Raw genomic sequence first — 16512 nt, 5'->3', positions numbered from 1 at the left:
GGTTGACAGATAAAGATAAGCAGAAAAGTACTAAGGCCTTAGTGTGCTTATTCCTGAAATGCTCCTCCTAACAGGTGTAAGAAACACTAATGTTGTAAAGTGTGGACTAAACTTTATTATTTTTCAAATGTGGCCTACACAAGTGTTAAGTTGTGTTTGGTGAACTTTCCTATTTTTTTTTTCTGCAGATCGGACTACAGAGCAAGTTTAACTCACACGGGGACCGTGCAGACAGCCGTAAACGGCGCTGCAAGGCCCAAAAACCCTCCTCTAGGTTATCCTATGTAGTGTTTTTCCACTATTTAGCTGGAGACGGGTGGAAAGACACTAATAGGAATTTTTTAAAAAAAATTTTAAACAGGCTGCACTATTTGAAAAAAGGAAATTTTTTTTTCAAGGTATGAGGCAATAACGCACCCTGAGCTGAATCCAACCGGCTATGGCTGCACACAGACTACAGGGCGAGCTGCGCTCACACAGAGACCGTGCAGACAGCCGTAAACGGCGCTGCAAGGCCCAAAAAAACCCCTCTAGGTTATCCTATGTAGTGTTTTTCCACAATTTAGCTGTAGACGGGTGGAAAAACACTAATAGGAAATTTTTTTTTTTAATTTTAAACAGGCTGCACTATTTGAAAAAAAGGGAAATTTTTTTCAAGGTATGAGGCAGTAACGAACCCTGAGCTGAATCCAACCGGCTATGGCTGCACACAGACTACAGGGCGAGCTGGGCTCACACGGAGACCGTGCAGACAGCCGTAAACTGCGCTGCAAGGCCCAAAAACCCCCCTCTAGGTTATCCTATGTAGTGTTTTTCCACAATTTAGCTGGAGACGGGTGGAAAGACACTAATAGGAAATTTGAGAAAAAATGTGCAGCAGGCTGCACTATGAGCAAAAAAGGACAACTGTGTGAGGCAGTGTGAACCCCCCCTGAGCTGAATACAACCGGGTATATGGCTGCACACAGACTACAGAGTGAGCTGCACACACACACACACACAGAGACCTTGCAGAACGCTGTTAAAACAGCGCTGCAAGGCAAGAGCAAGGTGAACAGTGAAGAACACACAGCGTTTTGCTAAATTAGCCTTGGGAAAGGAAAATAAAGCAATTAGCTATCTCAACTGGCCCTCAGTTAGAACACAGCGTCCTGTCCCTAACTGAAATCACAGCAGAGTGAGCGCAAAATGGCGGCAGCGTTTTTTATAGTGCAGAGTGACATCATTTCAGCAGCCAATCACAGCCTTGCCAGTACTTACATGCCCACCATGCTAAACAGGATGTGCCCACACTTCCATTCATTCCTCATTGGCTGCTGCGTTCAGTTTGAATTCTGGGAACTTCCGATTCCGGTATCCGATACGCGGGAAGAATCGGAATTCGGTATCGGAATTCCGACACCGCAAATATCGGCCGATACCCGATACTTGCGGTATCGGAATGCTCAACACTACTCACTACCTAAAAAGATGACTGAGGGGCGATCTAATAACCATGTATAAGTATATAAGGGGACAATACAAATATCTCGCTGAGGATCTGTTTATACCAAGGAAGGTGACGGGCACAAGGGGGCATTCTTTGCGTCTGGAGGAGAGAAGGTTTTTCCACCAACATAGAAGAGGATTCTTTACTGTTAGGGCAGTGAGAATCTGGAATTGCTTGCCTGAGGAGGTGGTGATGGCGAACTCAGTCGAGGGGTTCAAGAGAGGCCTGGATGTCTTCCTGGAGCAGAACAATATTGTATCATACAATTATTAGGTTCTGTAGAAGGACGTAGATCTGGGTATTTATTATGATGGAATATAGGCTGAACTGGATGGACAAATGTCTTTTTTCGGCCTTACTAAGTATGTAGTATGTTACCTTGCCTGCCTCAAGATGTGCAGTGCCCAGCCATGACTGAGTTTCTTTCTGCAAGAACTCGGACAGAACTTCCGCTGTGTGTCTGTTGTCGCCCAAACACTTCATTGCCAATACAGCCTGCTGACGCTTGCCACTAGCTGTCCTATAATGGGACACCACTTGTGCAACAGTGGCAGCTGCGGATGGAGTGCTCGTGCGACTGTGGTCTGTGGACGAGCTCTCGCTTCTGCAGGAGGACGAGGAGGAGGAGGAGGGGGGGCAAATGCCTACAGCCAACTGTTTCCTAGACCGTGGGCTAGGCAGAACTGTCCCATTATTGCTGTCCCCTGTGGACCCTGCATCAACCACATTAACCCAATGTGCCGTGATGGACACGTAACGTCCCTGGCCATGCCTACTGGTCCAAGCATCTGTTGTCAGGTGCACCTTTGTACTCACAGATTGCCTGAGTGCATGGACGATGCGGTCTTTTACATGCTGGTGGAGGGCTGGGATGGCTTTTCTCGAAAAGAAGTGTCGACTGGGTAGCTCGTAGCGTGGTTCAGCGTAGTCCATCAGGGCTTTGAAAGCTTCGCTTTCAACTAACCGGTAGGGCATCATCTCTAATGAGATTAGTCTAGCAATGTGGGCGTTCAAACCCTGTGTACGCGGATGCGAGGATGAGCACTTCCTTTTCCTGACGAGAGTCTCATGTAGGGTGAGCTGGACTGGAGAGCTGCAGATGGTGGAACTAGCGGGGGTGCCGGTGGACATGGCAGACTGAGAGAGGGTTGAAGATGGTATTCTTGCTGGTGCCCTACATGCAGTGTTTCCTACTACGAAACTGGTGATTCCCTGACTGCTTTGGCCTGGCGACGAAATCTGCACATTTACTGCAGGTGGTGCGGGAAATGGTGGGCTTACAGTGAGGGAAGGGATGTAGCGTTGCTGACTAACTTCATTGTCCGAGGGTGCTACAACCTTAAGGGACGTTTGGTAGTGAGTCCAGGCTTGCAAATGCATGGTGGTAAATGTCTAAACATGCAACTTGTATTTAGACTTTTAAGATTCTGACCTCTGCTTTATGTAGTTGAACATTTTGACAGATGACTTTGCGCTGATCATTTGGATGTTGTTTAAAAAAATGCCAGACTGCACTCTTTCTACTATCGGATACCTTTTCAGGCGTTGCAGACTGAGCTTCTTTAACCGGATGGCCACGCTGTCCTACAACTGGTTTTGGTTTTGCCATGCGTTTTTGGCCAGATACGGGCCTGGCAGATGGAACCTGTTGCGATGTTGATGCCTTCTGCGGCTCCTCCTCCTCCGCTTCAGAGCTACTGCCGCCTGCACCCTGTTCCCCCAATGGCTGCCAATCGGGGTCAACAACTGGGTCATCTATGACCTCCTCTTCTATCTCGTGTGCAACTTCGTCTGTGTCACCGTGTAAGCCGGTGGTATAGCGTTCGTGACGGGGCACCATAGTCTCATCAGGGTCTGATTCTGGATCAGTACACTGCGAGGGCAATGTTGTGGTCTGAGTTAAAGGAACAGCATAGTAATCTGGCTGTGGCTGTGCATCTGTGCACTCCATGTCCGATTCAACTTGTAATGGGCATGTCCTGTTAACTGTTTCACTTTCTAACCCAGGAACGATATGTGTAAAGAGCTCCATGGAGTAACCCGTTGTGTCGCCTGACGCATCCTTCTCTGTTGTTCTTGGTGAAGAAGACAAGGAAGCGACTTGTCCCTGACCGTGAACATCCACTAACGACACGCTGCTTTTACATTTATCAGTTTCAGAAGAGGAGGCGAAAGAGCTAGAGGCTGAGTCAGCAAGGAAAGCCAAAACTTGTTCTTGCTGCTCCGGCTTTAAAAGCGGTTTTCCTACTCCCAGAAAAGGGAGCGTTCGAGGCCTTGTGTAGCCAGACGACGAATCTGGCTCAACAACTCGAGACTTAGGTGCTATATTGCTTTTCCCACAACCACCTGATGCTCCACCACCACTACCATCATTACCAGCTGGCAATGACCGCCCACGGCCACGACCTCTTCCACCAGACTTCCTCATTGTTTGAAAAACGTAACCAAACTAACGGTATTTTTTACTGTAATACCAGTTACAAGGTGAACTCAAACTTCTGTTGGATTTATATATCCATTTATAGGTGGGTGAGACTGCAGGGAAAATCAGGCCCAATGTATAACAGTACACAGCTTCAGTGGCAGACAGATATGCCACTAACAGGACTGACGCTGATGCAGACACTAACAATTAAAATCTCCCCCTTTTTATTTTTTCTGGGACAATATTGAAGAAATCTGGCCCTCTCTTATACAGTATATGTTCTGTGGCACAAAATTAGAGACAGATGCCACACACAGCACTGGCACTGAGGCAGAATTGCTAATCTTAATCTCCCACTATTTGTTTTTTTTCCAGGGAGAATTTAAAAGAAATCTGGCCCAGTGTTACACACTAGGTTTTCTGTGGCACAAAATTAGAGACAGGACTGGCACCGAAGCAGAAATGCCAATCTTAATCTCCCACTATTTTTTTTTTTTCAGGGAGAATTTAAAAGAAATCTGGCCCAGTATTACACAATAGGTTTAATGTGGCACACAATTTGAGACAGCTGGCACACACAGGAGTGTCACTGAAGCAGAAATGCCAATCTTAATCTCCCACTATTTTTTTTTTCAGGGAGAATTTAAAAGAAATATGGCCCAGTATTACACACTAGGTTTAATGTGGTGCAAAATTTGAGACAGGTGGCACATACAGCACTGGCAATGAGGCAGAAATGCCAATCTTAATCTCCCACTATTTTAATTTTTTTAGGGAGGGTTGAAAAGAAATCTGACCCAGTATTACACACTAGGTTTAATGTGACGCAAAATTTGAGACAGGTGGCACACACAGGAGTGGCACTGAAGCAGAAATGCCAATCTTAATCTCCCACTATTTTTATTTTTTCAGGGAGAATTGAAAAGAAATCTGGCCCAGTATTACACACTAGGTTTAATGTGGCACAAAATTTGAGACAGGTTGCACACACAGCACTGGCAATGAGGCAGAAATGCCAAACTTAATCTCAAACTATTTTTATTTTTTCAGGGAGAATTGAAAAGAAATCTGGCCCAGTATTACACACTAGGTTTAATGTGGCGCAAAATTTGAGACAGGTGGCACACACAGGAGTGGCACTGAAGCAGAAATGCCAATCTTAATCTCCTACTACTTTTTTTTTTTCAGGGAGAATTTAAAACAAATCTGGCCCAGTATTACACACTAGGTTTAATGTGGCACACAATTTGAGACAGGTGGCACACACAGGAGTGGCACTGAAGCAGAAATGCCAATCTTAATCTCCCACTATTTTTTTTTTATTTATGGGAGAATTGGCAAGAAATCAGGCCCACTGTTAGACTGTATGTTTTCTGTGCCAGAAAATGAGACACAGATGCCACACACAGGACTGCCACTGATACAGATTTGCCAATTTTAATCTGCACCTTTTTTTTCCTTCAGGGAGACTAGTGAATAAATCTGGGCCACTGTATTAGAGTATATTTTCTGTGGCAGAAAGTGGCTTGAAGAGATATAACAAAACAAAAAAAAGGTACTGTCCTACAATTACTATCTCCCTGCAGTAATCTCAGCAATGTATGGCAGGCAGCAATAACAAGGAGTGGACTGCTGCACAAAAAAGTCAAAAGTGTGGACAAACAAACAAGAAAGCTGTGCAGAAAGGAAGGAGCAACAGGATTTGTGCTTTGAAAAAAGCAGTTGGTTTGCACAGCAGTGTACAAACATCAATGCAGCTATCAGGGAGCCTTCTAGGGCAGCCCAATGAGCTACAGCGCTGAGGAAAAAAAATGTAGCCTCCACTGTCCCTGCAAACAAAAGGTGGTGTTGGACAGTGGAAATCGCTACAGCACAAGTGGTTTGGGGGGTTAATGGACCCTGCCTAACGCTATCCCTGCTTTTGACGAAGCGGCAGCAACCTCTCCCTATGCTCAGATCAGCAGCAGTAAGATGGCGGTCGGCGGGAACGCCCCTTTATAGCCCCTGTGACGCCGCAGAAAGCAAGCCAATCACTGCAATGCCCTTCTCTAAGATGGTGGGGACTGAGACCTATGTCATCACGCTGCCCACACTCTGCGTCCACCTCCATTGGCTGAGAAATGGCACTTTTCGCGTCATTGAAACGCGACTTTGGCGCGAAAGTCACGTACCGCATGGCCGACCCCACACAGGGATCGGGTGGGGTTTCATGAAACCCGACTTTGCCAAAAGTCGGCGACTTATGAAAATGAACAACCCGTTTCGCTCAACCCTACTCACCACACATCTAGATAAGTTCCTTGGGGGGTCTATTGGTTTCTACTGTTTGGGTACATCAGGGTCTCTGCAAAGGCAACATAACACCCGCAGGCCATTCTATCAATCTCTGCATTCCAAAACGGCACTCCTTTCCTTCCAAGCTCTGGCATGCGCCCAAACAGTGGTCCTCCCCTACATATGGGGTATCCACGTACTCAGGAAAAATTGCCCAATAAATTTTGGGATCCAATTTCTCCTGTTAACCTTGTAAAAGTAAAAATTTGGGTGTGAAAATATCATTTTTGTTGAAAAAATATGATTTTTTATTTTCATGGCTCTACATTATAAACTTCTGTGAAGCAGCTGGGGGTTCATAGTGCTCACCACACATCTAGATAAGCTCTTTGGGGGGGTCTAGTTTCCAAAATGGCATCACTTGTGGGGGGTTTCTACTGTTTAGGTACATCAGGAGCTCTACAAATGCAACATGTTGCCCGCAGACCATTCCATCTGCAAGTCTGCATTTTAAAACGTCACTACTTCCCTTCCGACCCCGATGTATGCCCAAACAGTAATCCGTCCACACATTGGGTATCAGCGTACTCAGGACAAATTGGATAACAACTTTTGGCATCCAATTTCTTCTGTTACCCTTGGGAAAATAAAAAATTTGGGGGCTAAAAAAATCATTTCTGTGGAAAAAAATATTTTTATTTTCACAATTCTGCATTATTAACTTCTGTGAAGCACTTGGGCGTTCAAAGTGCTCAACACACATCTAGATAAGTTCCTTGGGGGTCTAGTTTACAAAATGGGGTCACTTGTGGGGGGTTTCTACTGTTTAGGTACATCAGGGGCTCTGCAAACGCAACATACCGCCAGCAGACCATTCTATCAAAGTCTGCATTCCAAAACGGCGCTTCTTCCCTTCCAAGCTCTGCCATGCACCCAAACAGTGGTCCTCCCACATATGGGATATCAGCTTACTCAGGATAAATTGCCCAATAAATTTTGTGGTCCAATATCTCATGTTACCCTTGAGAAAATAAAAAATTGCGAGCTAAAAAAATCATTTTTGAGGAAAAAAAAAGGATTGTTCAATTTCACAGCTCTACGTTATACATTTCTGTGAAGCACTTGGGGGTTCAAATTGCTCAACACAAATCTAGATAAGTTCCTTAATGGGTTCAGTTTCCAAAATTGGGTCACTTGTGGGGGGTTTGCACTGTTTAGCCACATCAGGGGCTCTCCAAACGCAACATGGCGTCCGATCTCAATTTCAGCCAATTCTGCATTGAAAAAGTCAAACGGAACTCATTCTCTTCCAAGCTCTGCCATGCGCCCAAACTGTGGTTTACCCCCACATATGGAGTATCGACGTACTCAGGACATATTGCACAACAACACTCGTGGTCCAATTTCTCCTGTTATCCTTGTGAAAATAAAAATTTGGGGACTATAAGATCTTTTTTGAAGAAAAAATGTGATTTTTTAATTTTCACAGCTCTACGTTATAAACTTCTGTGAAGCACCTGGGGGTTCAAATTGCTCACCACACATCTAGATAAGTTCCTTTAGGGGTCTGGTTTCCAAAATGGTGTCACTTGTGGGGGGTTTCCACTGTTTAGGCACATCAGGAGCTCTCCAAACGCGACATCTTGTCCGATCTCAATTCCAGCCAATTCTGCATTGAAAAAGTCAAACAGCACCCCTTCTCTTCCAAGCTCTGCCGTGCGCCCAAACAAAGGTTTACCCCCACATATGGGGTATTGGCGTATTCAGGAGAAATTGCACAACAAATTTTGTGGTTCATTTTCTCTTTTTACACTTGTAAAAATAAAAAAAATTGGTTCTGAATTAAAATGTTTGCAAAAAAAGTTAAATGTTCATCTTTTCATCCACATTGTTTCAGTTCCTGTGAAGCACATAAAGGGTTAATAAACTTCTTGAATGTGGTTTTGAGCACCTTGAGGGGTGTAGTTTAAAGAATGGTGTCAAGTTTGGGTATTTTCTGTCATGTACACCCCTCAAAGTGACTTTTAATGTGAGATGGTCCCTAAAAAAATGGTTTTCTAAATTTTGTTGTAAAAATGAGAAATTGCTGGTCAACTTTTAACTCTTATAACTTCTTAACAAAAAAAAATTTTGTTTCCAAAATTGTGCTGATGTAAAGTAGACATGTTGGAAATGTTATTTATTAACTATTTTGTGTGACATATCTCTCTAATTTAAGGGCATAAAAATTCAGATTTTGAAAAATGCAAAATGTTACAATTTTTGCCATATTTCCATTTTTTTCATAAATAATCGCAAGCAATATCGAAGAAATGTTACCACTAACATGAAGTACAATATGTCATGAAAAAAAATCAGAATCAGCGGGATCCGTTGAAGCATTCCAGAGTTATAACCTCATAAAGGGACGGTGGTCAGAATTGTAAAAATTGGCTCGGCATTAAGTACCAAATTGGCTCTGTCACTAAGGGGTTAAATCTCTTCCCATGCTATCTAAACCTAACAGAACTAATCTTCACTCTAAGTAGCTCTTAAAAGAGCTCTTTGGACTCAGAAACTCTCCCTATACGCTGCTTTCAATCTCCCTACGCTGACACAAAGCTCTCACTACACTGTTTCAACATGCAATGTGAGCAAGATGGTGTCGGCAGGGCTTAAATATCCTCCTATGGCGCTGTAAGGCCGGCCAATGACAGTAATGCCACAAGAAAGATAGTGATGGCATTATTGTGATTGGCAAGCAAGCCGAGCATGTTCATTTGCTGCAAATAAAGCGCCAAACATGCTGGGTGGGTCACTCGAATATATTGAAGTGAATAGCTAATTACTCACTGAATAACGAATAGTCCGAATAGCGTGCAAGTAACAAATAGTGCCAAATGTATTTGCTCATCACTAGTTAGGATAATACCAGGTTTAAAAATTTGGCAACAATGTTTCATTTTTTTCAAGGAAATTTACAAAACTTATTTTTTTTAGGGGTCTACTCAGTTTTGAAGTGACTTTGTGGGGCGTATATACTTGAAAACTTCCAAAAGTTATACTCAACATATTCAGAACAGCTGTTATGAGGTTTATTAATGCTTCACTTGTTTTGGAGGAATGAATAAAAAGTGGAATAACAGGAATGAAAAATTATATTTTTTATCACTAAAATGTTGCTAACATCTGAACAGTCCATGATACCTGGCAGACTCTAAAGTTATTACTTGAACTTGGACTGCTATGGCATCCATCAGTACTACTCATTCATGATCTCAGGGTGCCATTTGTGTGAAAGATGGAGCCCCCATTTAGATGTCACTTTCAAAATTGACAGCAGCATCTAGGGGGTTAAATAACCATGGGTGATGCCAATACCAATCGAGGCTCTTGCAGATGGTTGACAGCTATAGTGTACAGCTGACAGCTGCTGCATTTTTTTAAGTGGACATGCAATTTAAAAGCAGCCTTAGTGAAAAGTTTTGGATGCTTAATAGATGTTGTTTCCCCAAATACCTTTGTATCGGGCCTCTAGAGCCCTAGTTTTAGCTGTTTATCAAAAAACAAAAACATGCATTTTAAAGTAATCAATTGTTTATTTTTTTATTACAGGAATAATGGAAACAGACAGACATAAAGTAATCATCTTTTTTATGGCATATCTCATTTTGATACTTGCTTTAGCACTAAATGTCTCTGCTGAGCACGGAACAATTGTGGAAATTAAACAAGGGAAGGTCAGAGGTTTCCATATACCTACAAATTCTGGATCAGTTATTGCCTTTCTGGGTATACCTTATGGAGAACCACCAACAGGAACACAAAGATTCAAAAAGCCAGAGCCTCGAAAACCATGGCAAGGTGTCTATGATGCTTCAAAATTTGGTAAATCCTGTTATCAAAAAAGATTTGAAGCTCTAGCTAATTTTCCTGGTACAGAAATTTGGCAAGTGAACAATGAAATGAGTGAAGATTGTCTATTTTTGAATGTTTGGGTTCCATCATCTAATCCAAAATCTGCACATGTAATAATATTTATCTATGGTGGATCTTTCAATACTGGGAGTTCATCTATGGAACTATATGACCCGAGTATTCTCGCTTACTCAGAGGACATGATTGTGGTATCAATGAACTACAGAATCGGAGCTTTAGGATTTTTGGCATTACCAGGAAATAAAGACATTCCAGGAAACGCTGGCATGTTTGACCAACAGTTGGCACTTCAGTGGGTTCACGAAAACATTGCATTTTTTGGGGGCAATCCTGACAGTGTTACCTTGCTTGGACACAGTTGTGGAGCAGCATGTGTTGGTTTACATTTACTTTCTCCAGGAAGCCAAAAATACTTTAATAGGGTCATTGTGCAAAGTGGATCTCCAAGTGCGGGATGGGCATTTAATTCTCACAAAAGAGCCAAGAGGCTGACTATGAAATTAGCCGAACTTTTAGACTGTCCAGTTGATAATGATGATGCACTGGTAACATGTCTTCAAAACACAGATCCTACAAAAATAGTCAAGATGCAATTATTGGTTGAAACAAAGAACTCATTTTCTTTTACACACATTATACCAATTATTGATTTTGACTTTATAAGTGATATGCCGAATAATATAATAAAGAATATATCTAAAAATATTGAAATTTTAATAGGCGGCACCAAGGATGATGGAAATCCTTCCACAATAACGTGGGTACCTGGTATGAGTGCAGAACATGACAGTCTTTTAACCACCGAACAGGTAATACAAGGAATTACGGCGTTATTCTCAATAACTGGAGATATTGGAATCAAATCCATATTTTTCGAATATAAAGATTGGGAGGATGAACACAACTTGGAAAAAAATAGAGAAGCCATGGAGCTTATATTACGAGATTATTACATGATTTGTCCAATGAAATATTTTGCTGATGAAAGGGCAAAACGTGAATCAAACATATATTTTTATGAATTTAACCATCTCTCCTCAAAAGAAGTTTGGCCTAAATGGATGGGAGTCCTTCACGGTGCTATCCTGCCATTTATGTTTGGAAAACCTCTCACGAAAGGAAGTAATTTCACTGAAGAAGAACAGTTGCTCAGCAAAAGAATTATGAAAGCCTGGGGTAATTTTGCAAGAACCGGGTATGGTATAGTCTAACAGTCTTTCTATAAGTAATGATTAATGATGTGGACATGGATTACCAAAAATAAGAATGATGTCTTTAGGCAACATTTGTATTTTGTTTTTTACTTTTCATTTGTTCTTTCATCTGGCAGTGCTTAAAATACTGACCTAAATAGCAAAATTGAGCAACTTTGTTGACACCCCTTTCATTCTGCTATGGCAAACCGATCAGCAGCACCACAACTTAGTGTCATAGAGATCCAATTATACAGTGCCTTGTGAAAGTATTCTGCTCCCTGGAATTTTTTAAACTTTTCCCACATATCATGCATCAAACATAAAGATACCAAGTGTAAATTTTTGTGGAAATTTAAAAACTGAAATGTGGGGCATGCAATATTATTCGGCCCCTTTCACTTAATACTTTGTTGCGACGCCTTTTGCTGCAGTTATAGCTGCAAGTCGCTTGGGGTACGTCTCTATCAGTTTTGTACATTAAGAGACTGAAATTCTTGCCCATTCTTCCTTGGCAAACCGCTCGAGCTCAGTGAGGTTTGATGGAGATCGTTTGTGAACAGCAGTTTTCAGCTCTTTCCACAGATTCTCGATTGGATTGAGGTCTTGACTTTGACTTGGCCATTCTAACACCTGGATATGTTTATTTGTGAACCATTCCATTGTAGATTTTCTTTATGTTTGGGATCATTGCCCTTTTGGAAGACAAATCTCCGTCCCAGTCTCAGGTCTCTTGCAGACTCCAACAGGTTTTCTTCAAAAATGGTCCTGTATTTGGCTCCATCCATCTTCCCATCAATTTTAACCATCTTCCCTGTCCCTTCTGAAGAAAATCAGGCCCAAACCATGATGATGCCAACACCATGTTTGACAGTGGGGATGGTGTGTTCCGGGTGATGAGCTGTGTTGCCTTTATGCCAAACATATAATTTGGCATTGTTGCCAAAAGTTCGATTTTGGTTTCATCTGACCAGAGCACCTTCTTCCACATGTTTGGTGTGACTCCCAGGTGGCTTGTTGCAAACTTTAAACAACACTTTTTATGGATATCTTTGAGAAATGGCTTTATTATTGCCACTCTTCCATAAAGGCCAGATTTGTGCAGTGTACAACTGATTGTTGTCCTATGGACAGACTGTCCCACCTCAGCTGTAGATCTCTGAAGTTCATCCAGAGTGATCATGGGCCTCTTGGCTGCATCTCTGATCAGTCTTCTCCTTGTTTGAGATGAAAGTTTAGAGGGATGGCCGGGTCTTGGTAGATTTGCAGTGGTATGATACTCCTTCCATTTCAATATGATCACTTGCACAGTGTTCCTTGGGATGTTTAAAGTTTTGGAAATCATTTTCCAAAATCCACCGTTAAACTTCTCCACAACAATATCACGGACTTGCCTGTTGTGTTCCTTGGTCTTCATGATGCTCTCTGTGCTTTAAACAGAACCCTGAGACTATCACAGAGCAGGTGCATTTATACGGAAACTTGATTACACACAGGTGGATTATATTTATCATCATTAGGCATTTAGGACAACATTGTATCATTCAGAGATCCACAATGAATGTCTGGAGTGAGTTTGCTGCACTGAAAGTAAAGGGGCCGAATAATATTGCACGCCTCACTTTTCAGTTTTTGAATTTCCACAAAAATTTGAAATAACCAATAAATTTCTTTCAGCTTCACAATTGTGAATTGTTGTTGATTCTTCAGCAAAAAATTACATTTGTTATCTTTATGTTTTAAGCATGATATGTGGGAAAAGGTTGAAAAGTTCCAGGGGCCCGAATGCATTCCCAAGGCACTGTATTCCATGGTTAAAGGGTTACTCTTTTCTATAGGATAAGTAATAACTTGCTGATTGTTGGGATTTCAACCATTTGCAACTAGTTATGGGCGAGCACTAAAATGCTCGGGTGTTGTGAATTCCGCTCTTGGGCTCCCTCCGGTGGTTGTAAGTGGCACTCCGGTGGTTATAAGTGGCACTTTTGTGAGTTCTGCTCTTGGGCTCCCTTCGGTGGTTTTAAGTGGTATGGCTGCTCCTTGGATTTAGCAGTCTGCAGCTGCTTCCACTGATTGTCTTTCTGCTCGGCTATTTATGCCTGGCTCTCTCCTCAGCCAGTGCCACTTGTCAATGGTTCCTGGTTGGATTCACATCTCTTTGGATTTCCCTGTTGTCCTGACCAGTTCAGCACAGCTAAGTCCTTGCTTGCTCTTTTCTGTCCACAGGTTGTGGACTTATCCGTTCTGTGCTTTCTATGTTTGTCCAGCTTGTCAGTATGAATTAATTCTGTGTAGCTGGAAGCTCTGGGAAGCAGATTTACCCTCCACACCTTTAGTCAGGTGTGGAGATTTTTGTAAACTCTGTGTGGATTTTTTGTAGTGTTTTATACTGACCGCACAGTATTCCATCCTGTCCTATCTATCTAGCTAGACTGGCCTCCTGTGCTCATCCTGGTTTCATTCTGTGTATGTCTTTTCCCTCTCCACTCACAGTCATTACTTGTGGGGGGCTATCTATCCTTTGGGGGATTTTCTCTGAGGCAAGATAGTTTTCCTGTTTCTATCTTTAGGGGTAGTTAGTTCTCAGGCTGTGACGAGGTGCCTAGGGAGTGTCAGGAGCATCCCACGGCTACTTCTAGTGTTGTGTTGAGCTTAGGGACTGCGGTCAGTACAGGTACCACTTCCTTCAGAGCTCGTCCCATGTTGCTCCTAAACCACCAGATCATAACACTCGGGTGCTCGTCGCTCGGGTCGAGCAAATTGGAATGCTCGGGTGCTCGACCTGAGCAACGAGCCCAATGTAAGCATATGGGAAACGTGAGCATTTTTCTGTCAGTACCCCCCTCAGCGGTCTACAGAGAGGCTAGAAATTGTGGAAATCGATGGGAATAGTGCTCAAATGACATGGGAACAGCATGGGGAAATGGGGAAGACCCCTGGAAGCATTTTTGACTCCCAGGTCACTGCTTTGAACAATGTTGTCAGAGGCTTACACCACTTTTACAGATTCACAATAAAGCACACAAAAACAAAAACAAAATGGATTTTCCTGGAAAATATGTTAAGGAACATCCTTTCCAGGGTAATGACTTGTATATAAAACAAAAATGCTTGGGCTATGTTCACACATAGCATTTTTTATGTGTTTTTGAACTGTAGCATTGCTTTCAACCAAACCAAATTTCCCTATGCAGTGAATGCAAGGGCTGCCAAAAATTTGGAGGAACTCCAATGCCCCTTGGAAGGGATGTAGAGGTCAGAGGGCCTCCTGAAAACAATGTTCCCATAATTCGGACCAGATATTTATCTGGCAGGGTGACGAAAAAGATGCTATTCTTTTTGTACAATATTTAAATCAAAATTCTTTCAATTTAAAATTTACTTTTTGTCATAAAAAACTGACATTAATTATCTTGACGTCACCTTTAAAGGTATGGAGGACAAAATAATGTTGCTGAAGTATCATAAAGATACAGATACTAACTCCATATTGGAGGCTACATCATGTCACCCAGTCCATGTTACTAAAAATATTCCGGTGGGTGAGCTGATCAGGACAAAACAAAATTGTTCCGATAATGACTTGTATAATCAGGAGGCTTCAAAAGTCATATCTAGATTGCATCAAAGGGGTTACCCAACCTGGAGCTTGACAAGAGCTATAAAATAGTGGATAAAATTTATCGAAAAACTCTTCTATCAAATAACAAAAAAATTATATAATAACAGTCTTCCTGGTCAATCAATGAAGAAAGGGAATATTACTTTTTCCACTAATTTTTCACCCCAATTTAGCTAAATAACAAAGGGTATAAAAAAAGTCCCTTTATTATATAAAGATAAAAAATTGTGTGACTTTATTTTTTACAATAACATCAGATTTTTGGTCAAAAAATCTCCCACTTTGGCTAGTATTTTGTCTCCCAGTAATATTTTCAATGCTGACTCCAATCCCCCTCTAACTTGGCTCTCTCGCAGTGTTTCTTTGGTTGTGGCCCACACAGTGTATTTCTTGCAACCACGCAATCAAAAGTAAAACTTTTGCCTCAGCAGTAATGAAAAAGAAGTTTTTCAATTAAGGATTTTACCAATTGCAATACCCCAGGCGTTATTTATGTAACAGAGTGCTTGGCTGGCAATATCCAATATGTAGGTTGTACCATAGGTCCACTGAAAAAAACATATTAAATGTCTTTTCTGTTTCTAAACATTTCATCACTTTTCACAACCGGGATACAAAATACTTCAAATTTTTGGGTATTGAAAAGGTAAAAAAATCAGCACGGGGTGGTAATTTCCAACGCAAATTGTTAAACCGAGAGTCGTTCTGGATCTTTAAACTGTGCTCAAGGGTCCCATCAGGTCTGAACATCAGGCAAGATCTCATCCTATAATATAACTATTTTTTTCTGAATAGTCTCTTTCTACATAAATTTGTTAAGGTATAGTGTTTATACAATGTGATTGGCAATAATTAATGTAACGTTTCTTGCTTATCCTGATGTATATTTTTTAAATGATATATTGCTTTATGTGTATACTACTTATTTTCAGATGTCAAAGGAGGATTGAGTCAGGGCTCTGACTAATTATTCTGAATTAATTAACTTGTCTTACCTCTCCCATTGACATTCTGGTATGCATATATGTCTGTCTGTCATTCTAAGATGTAATCCATGATTAAGACCATGTAGGTTGAAAGATGTAGGATATATTCCTTGCATTAGGATTGCTTATCTCTGCATATCTGTGCTTTTTAATATGATGATAAATAAAAGTCAAGTTTTCAGAATCATATCTCCTGTCATCGCTGGAGACAACTTTTCTTGCATATTGTATTATTAGGAAGTGGGTTTCCCATAGTGTTTTCCTATGCAGTGAATACAAGGGCTGCTAGAAATGTGGAGGCACTCCAATGCCCCTTTGAAGAGACGTAGAGGAGGGCCTCATGAAAAAAAATGTTCCCATTATTAGGAAGTGTATCTCCCATAGTGTTTGCCTATGCAGTGAAGCAATGGCTGCTAAAAATTTGGAGGAACTTCAATGCCCCTTGGAAGAGACGTAGAGGTCAGAGGGCCTCCTGAAAACAATGTTCTCATTATTAGGAAGTGGTTCTCCCATAGTGTTTTCCTCTGCAGTGATTGCAAGTGGAGCAGCTGCTAGGACCGTGGGGTATTCGGTACTGGGCCGGTTCTTAAAGGCATGTGTCACGG

The 16512-nt window shown here is 41.8% G+C and overlaps 1 protein-coding gene across 6 annotated transcripts in view; it reads left to right on the top strand.

The window, feature by feature from the left end:
* LOC138637873 (cholinesterase-like) overlaps positions 1-16512 on the top strand; it is a 269681-nt gene that overhangs the window by 181880 nt on the left and 71289 nt on the right. For all 6 annotated transcript variants that reach the window (XM_069726814.1, XM_069726816.1, XM_069726807.1 and 3 more), the window contains one exon: positions 9783-11301. In XM_069726814.1, the coding sequence (XP_069582915.1) occupies positions 9788-11301 (1514 nt within the window). In that variant the 5' untranslated portion in view covers positions 9783-9787. The remainder of the gene's footprint in view (positions 1-9782; positions 11302-16512) is intronic.

The sequence above is a fragment of the Ranitomeya imitator genome, chromosome 1 (genome assembly GCF_032444005.1).
Source record: "Ranitomeya imitator isolate aRanImi1 chromosome 1, aRanImi1.pri, whole genome shotgun sequence".
In the NCBI taxonomy this organism is placed as follows: domain Eukaryota; kingdom Metazoa; phylum Chordata; class Amphibia; order Anura; family Dendrobatidae; genus Ranitomeya; species Ranitomeya imitator.
Note: the sequence above shows the minus strand (reverse complement) of the source record. Positions and strands in the feature narration are given on the sequence as shown.